Raw genomic sequence first — 6,593 nt, 5'->3', positions numbered from 1 at the left:
ATTGTTTGTTAGTATAATACATTACATTATTAATACAAACTCAAAGTCTTTCCACTAACATTTTAACTTTTTTTTAAAATATTATAATAATGAATGTTAATTTAATATTAAATTGTTAATGAATACATTTTTTTATAGTAAATATTGAATTACATAATTAATTTATTTTAATCTATTTTACTGTATGATCTAGTATCAACAACTTTTTCCTTATTTAACATCATTTAACTATATTACTTACTTCTTCCTTTTATTTATTTTCATTAGACAAATCTCATCAAATTTACTTTTGATAGCATCGTCCGAACTATATAGTGATATATGAGTTTTACACTTTCAGCAATTATCATTTCCCCTAAAAGAAAACTACTAATAGAAGAAAACCGCTAGGTGTTAAAAAGTATTAACATAAAGTTGCGGGTTTGCACAAATAATATTCATGATGTATTTTACTAATAATAATATATATGAATAGAATTTTCTATTAATATGACACATAATAATATTAATGTAAACTTCCAATGTTTATATTGATAATTTAGTTTTTTTTTAAAATAAATTTTGTAATGATTGTACATTTTATTGAAAATGAAAATGAATTCTCCACCCACCCCCCCCCCCCCACCATTTTTTATGAGGTGACCTTCATCTTTAGCAATGTGATAATACCTTGTTTAGAGGTATTGAAGTTATATAATTTCTTTTTTTTCTGGTGAGCTCGAATTTTAATATTGTAATAGTTTCTCCATTTTAAGCGAACTTGTTATTTTTTCTAAAAATTTGTCATAAATGCACGGGTTTGATAATATATATCCCCTGATAATTGTTAATTACTCAGTTGTACACAGTAGTGCAAATAGCTATACAATATATTGTTGATATCACATCTGACAAAAGGGTGAACCGTTTGAACAGCAACGTCCTTTCCTTTTTAACATTTTTTAATTTTTTATTTTCTTTTTCTTTTTAACATTTTTTTAAAACTTTATTACCATGCCCATGATATGTAAAGCGACCAGCTGAACTTTGAACGAAAATTTTGAAACAGATAAATTATATGCTTATGGTATATATTAATTCATAATGATATAATTCTTTTTTGACAAATTACACACGAATTGAGTCGCAATATATTAAATATTTCAAAAGTATACTTGATTAAGGAGACCAAAGAAAGAAGGATTTCTGGTATATTTCATGACTTAGAGAGAAGAGAGAATATCTATATTTTTATATAGTAAAAACTGTTCGAAGCAACTTTTAATGCTATTAAATTAAAAAATTATAATATTACGATAAGAAACAATCATTTATCAAGTGGTCAATTATCAATTTTTAAAATAAAATGGTAAAATAAAGAGAAGAAATATTAAAAATTAGAATTTAAATTAATTTGGATTAGATATTTAATTAAATATTTATACCGATAAATAAAATAAAGTCACATAATTAAATATTTTATTGGTTATGAAGAGCTCATTCTTACTTCCACGCTATAAATAACGAAATTATATATATATATATATATATATATATATATATATATAGTGGGAAAATATGATTTCTCCTAATATATCTTCCAACTCACTGTCTAATAGAATGCATAGCCAGCAAAACTAACAAGAAAAAAAAATGAAGGGTTTTTACTATATATGCACAGATGACCAATTGTTCATGGATTGCATTAATCATATAATCTCTGTGGTCTCACTGCAGAAATCGTTACTCAGCGGCTACTTTTTACTTCATTCATTAATTTCTATTAATGAAGTGCATCATTTAATGCTTAGTTAAGCAACTGGATCAAGTACAAAAAGAACACATGATTATTGAATTATGGGTAAATTTTCAAAACGGTAGAGAAACTATGCTTTCAATTGCCACATTGGTCCACGTATTGTTTAGGCATACAAAATATGAAGTTAATCATGAATGTTACACAATTAATTGAAGAGATGACAACAATATAATAAGGTTGGTCTGAAGGAAATTGAGAAAAAAAGGTAGGTGGATGTGGGTTAGTTCGAGTTTTAGAAAGTTAAATAATTACCAAAAGGCCTATGAGAAAGGCGATTAGCTTTTTTGTTGCGAAAAGTCAAATAGGGCCTCTTTCACCCATCATAATGATATCTTCCCAGCCGATGCAGAGAGTGTGTGATAGATTTGCACCCAAGATTCATCATCATTGTCCTCTGATATTTCTTTTATTATATATGGTGCCCCAAAAGAGCTCATCTTTATAATGAAAAGATATAAAAGAAACCCTACAAAGTGAAAAAGATACATGTATCACCGGCTCTCTTTTTACCTTTTTTAAGGAATAATCAATGGTGAATTGGTGAATGATAATTTTCACTCATACTTAATTATGTATCCCTCGTTCTATTATTGTGCACTCAACAGGTTTCCCTTTTGCCCATATTATAATTATTATATACAGTGACGGGGCTGTTGCATGAAAGTTATATTCATTATGAAAAAAAAAATACACCTATTGGAGTGTATTCATTTTAAGGAAAAAAGAAGAGAATTAAAAGGAAAGAGAGAGAAAGTATTAAATATGATGAGTGATATAATTTTAAAATAATAAAAATGTAAAATAAGTGTAAAAATTAAATATAAAAAAAAGTTAAGATTGATATATTTTTTTCAAATTAGGGTGTAAGAGAGCAACCTCTCTGTCGAACCATTATTTGTCTTGTATTGTTGACTTTCATGCCACAGTGAAGTTCCACTAACCACGAAGGACATAGAATTTCCAAGCTTTATAGGACAAACAGGACCATGATCATTTGAAGCAAACCGCAAGGTCTGGTAGCTAGAATTGTTACTGTAGTCTCTCCTTTAGCATATTCTCGCTTCCTTTTTTCAACATTCTGCCCTACCCACCTATTTATTAATTAATTATTTTTCCTATTTCAATATCTATCTTATTACTCAACCCTTCACATATGACTTGATAAAAGAAATTTATTAGAAATTAACATACATCCTTTGAAGAAAGAAAAAACTAAACGAGAGCCAAAGAGAAAAGGGAAAGTTGGTTGAGCGACGACGTTATAAGATATACTTCGCGATCATTGTGTAACCTCGTCCCCAAGGTTCCAGAGAAACCCTCTATATTATTTCTGTAAATCAAAGGAACCGAACCAATCCATTTGTCTCTTTTTTTATCCCTCATCTTCTCTAACTTTCGGTAGAGGTAGATAGCTAGAGATTGTGTTGAGTCGTAAAGGGTGGAGAAGGAAAACGAGAGAGAAAGAGAATCAGGAAATGATGTCAACAACGTCCCAAACTATTGTTAACCATAGTTTGTTCGAAGAGCAAGATCCGAATCCTACGCAGATGGGGTTCATTCCTTTCCCACCAAACCTAACCTTTCCTCTTTTGGGTTGCCATCAATCTTTGAAAACCATCAGTGCAATAGCTCCTTCACTTTCATCTGAAGCTGCTGCTTCTACTGCAAATTTTGCGGAAACCCTATTCTCAACCGCTGTTCAAAGACCACGAGAAGATCTCACTTCAAGTTTGGGAGGAGGAGGAGGAGGAGTAGGAGGAGGTCAACTCTTTTCCATGAACAGATCGAGAGTGAATTCATGGTGAGAAATTTTCCGGTACTTTCAATTTCACATATTACCATGCATGCTAGCCAGTTTGGTTTCGTAATATATTTAGATCTCGTGTATTATTGGAGAGAGAAAAACACAAGGACCACCGTAATTGATTACATAACATTAATTAACTCAATGGTTATATTTTACTTTTCCTGTGATTTTCTCTCCAACAAGTTTATATCATATTATTTAAGAATGGAAGAGGATATAAATATCCATCTGTAGTTAATCTTTATAATAAAGATTAATAAAGAGAGATGAGTTTTGTTTAGGGCATGGGGAGAAGTAACGGATTGCTTGATGGGTAAAAGAATTGGAGGAGATGATAATCATCTAGGGGTTTCTGCCATGAAGATGAAGAAAATCAAGGCAAGAAGGAAGGTTAGGGAGCCTAGGTTTTGCTTCAAGACTATGAGCGATGTGGATGTGTTGGATGATGGCTACAAGTGGAGAAAGTACGGGCAGAAAGTGGTAAAGAACACGCAGCACCCGAGGTATATATTCAGATATTCTCCAATTTAAAATTTTCTCTCTTTCTGTTTGGCATTACTAGTAGTGACTGGTGCACAGATCAACAAAAGTTGAAAGCACATTTGTTTAAATTTGATATCTTCTCTCTCTCTCTCTCTCTCTCCCCCCCCACAAACCACCTCTCATTATTGTTTCATACTTTTATCAGAATTGAATATTTGGCTCGTAATATACGTACATGATTGTAATCATTGATCATATGACAGCTACATTTCACTTTATGTCTTCTCGGGAAAAAATGCAAGAGTTTTCTAAATATTATTATTATTTTAAAGGAGAGGATGTAAATCTGCCAGTATTAAAGAACTAAATTGAATCTCTGATGTTATAGCATGGGTAAGTACAAGAACGCAGAGTTGTTTTTCCTGTTGAACATTTATGATACATAGCATTGCTAGTACTCTAGGACTGTGCTTAGACTTTTCCCCACCGAAAGCCCTTTATAGGATATTCGTGTCTTGAGGAATGTTTTACTGTGGAAACACACAATATGGGAACAGGGAAGGCTATTGTGCTTTTTTTCTAATGCAATAGCTCTAGCAATATGGATATTTGGATTGTGATAATTTTATCGTTAATATTTGTCCAACAATGATATTGCAATCAATTATGTTGTCAGTTATTAGACTGGGGGTATTACAACAAAAGGATACCGCTAAATTTTGTAACACGTAGTCATACTTTCGTTATCATTTTTAATCATTGTGTTTGAAATTACAATAGGGAGGTTGAAAATTTTGTCAATTGACATCCACAAACATCTTTCTTATAATACGGTGCTGTTTTCCGAGAACTAACTATGAACTTGCAAAAGGATAAGGTAATGCAAAAGATTGATTTGAAAAAATAAGAAAGCCATCATTGTGAGGCAGCTAGCTCAGGCTTTATTGACCTTTTTTAGGTTCAAGATTGTATGTAATGTTACGTACAAAAAGAAATGGCTAGGAGGATTTGCTTATTAACTGAGTTACAATTAAAGGATCATGGTGAGTGCTTGTTTTCCCTGCCATGATTACTCAACAGCACTTAATATGGCAATGAATAATCCAACAACACAAGTTAATTAATAATATATATGTGTGTACAGAGAGAGATAGAGAGCGAGAAAGACAGAGACTAAAATTGTCCTTTGTTTATATATTTTGATCAGTTCAATTTTTTTAATTTAAACCCAATGTCATAATTCAAGAAATTTGATGATATTAAGATCGATTTCTACTAGAACAAGATTGACTTGGTCGAAAGCGTGGGTTAAATAAAATAAAATCACAAATTTAATTTTTCTGAACTCTTCTCACTGATATATTGTTATATATTTAATCTAACACAGTCCTTCAAAATTGCATCATTCGTGTCAAAAAAATTTATTTTATATTTAACATATTATTATGGAATTCAACGAAATAAATTTAAGAAAAATACTTTGTGTTTTTAATATTGTTCTCCAATAAAAAAAATTTCATTTTACCTTAACAATCAACAAAAATAATTAAAATAAAATGTTAAAGTTAATTTGAGAAGAACACAAAAAACAAAAACAACAAAAACAAAAAATCTATCTTCTAGAATTGTAAAATACACACACACACACACACACAACATCTCCCCACCCCTTCTAATATTGTTAAAAATGACAGGAGTTATATTGGCTACGCCAATTCTTAGCTTCACCCCTACCTGGTGAATCTCTATATTCTACAATTACCGTGTATATAGTTCTTCAAATGATTGTGTGTTTTGGATATGTTGCATATGCAGAAGCTATTACCGTTGCACCCAAGATAACTGTCGAGTAAAGAAGCGCGTGGAGCGCTTGGCTGAGGATCCAAGGATGGTGATAACCACATATGAAGGGAGACATGTCCACTCTCCATCAACTGATCTTGATGACTCACAAACTCCGTCTGAACTTGGCAACTTCTTGTGGTAGTATATGCACCAACTTAACATTTACATATGTATATTTTCATCGTAGAGGTGTGTTTAATTTGTAGAGATGAAGACAGAATAAGTAGAGAGGAATGAGTCAAAATTGACAGTGTATCTAGGAAATTATGCACGCATGCTTTGATTCATTGTCAATTTTCACTCGTTTCCATCCACTCCTCACATTTTCACCCTTTCCAAAAGCCCAACATAAGATTGTGGCTGACTTTTAGTTTTACAGCATGCGTCTAGTTCAATAACAATTAGGAAGTGTTCCTTGATAGTCAATTGGTGATGTTTCATTAAGAAAACTAAATATCAAACCAGTGACATTTGTAAGTTGCAAACCGGGCTTAAGCTCTATACCTTTTCTTTTGTACTTGATAGCTTGTGCTCAGACAGTTTCTTCGGTCTACTGTCGTACTCGTAATATCCAAAATGAAAAGTTCTATTCTCACAACTCTTTTTTATAATTAATATTTTATGATCTAGAGAAAGATTAAGAGAGAGAGAGAGAGAGAG

The 6,593-nt window shown here is 31.5% G+C and overlaps 1 protein-coding gene across 1 annotated transcript; it reads left to right on the top strand.

Annotated features, from left to right (window-relative positions):
• The first annotated feature begins 2,998 nt into the window (after positions 1–2,998).
• LOC113852739 (probable WRKY transcription factor 13) lies at positions 2,999–6,305 on the top strand. Its single transcript, XM_027483098.1, has 3 exons — positions 2,999–3,599; positions 3,887–4,108; positions 5,904–6,305. Exons 1-3 carry the CDS (start codon positions 3,274–3,276, stop codon positions 6,073–6,075), a joined length of 720 nt encoding a protein of 239 aa, XP_027338899.1. The 5' UTR covers positions 2,999–3,273; the 3' UTR covers positions 6,076–6,305.
• Positions 6,306–6,593: the final 288 nt, after the last annotated feature.

The sequence above is a fragment of the Abrus precatorius genome, unplaced genomic scaffold (genome assembly GCF_003935025.1).
Source record: "Abrus precatorius isolate BTA unplaced genomic scaffold, Abrus_2018 Scaffold10, whole genome shotgun sequence".
Classification (NCBI taxonomy): domain Eukaryota; kingdom Viridiplantae; phylum Streptophyta; class Magnoliopsida; order Fabales; family Fabaceae; genus Abrus; species Abrus precatorius.
Note: the sequence above shows the minus strand (reverse complement) of the source record. Positions and strands in the feature narration are given on the sequence as shown.

Bases quoted from the DNA above. Each gene is read 5' to 3' on its own strand.
- LOC113852739 (XM_027483098.1), top strand. From the start codon at position 3,274: ATGATGTCAACAACGTCCCAAACTATTGTTAACCATAGTTTGTTCGAA. The intron at 3,600-3,886 runs GTGAGAAATTTT...AGTTTTGTTTAG, and splicing joins AGATCGAGAGTGAATTCATG to GGCATGGGGAGAAGTAACGG. The intron at 4,109-5,903 runs GTATATATTCAG...TTGCATATGCAG, and splicing joins AAGAACACGCAGCACCCGAG to AAGCTATTACCGTTGCACCC.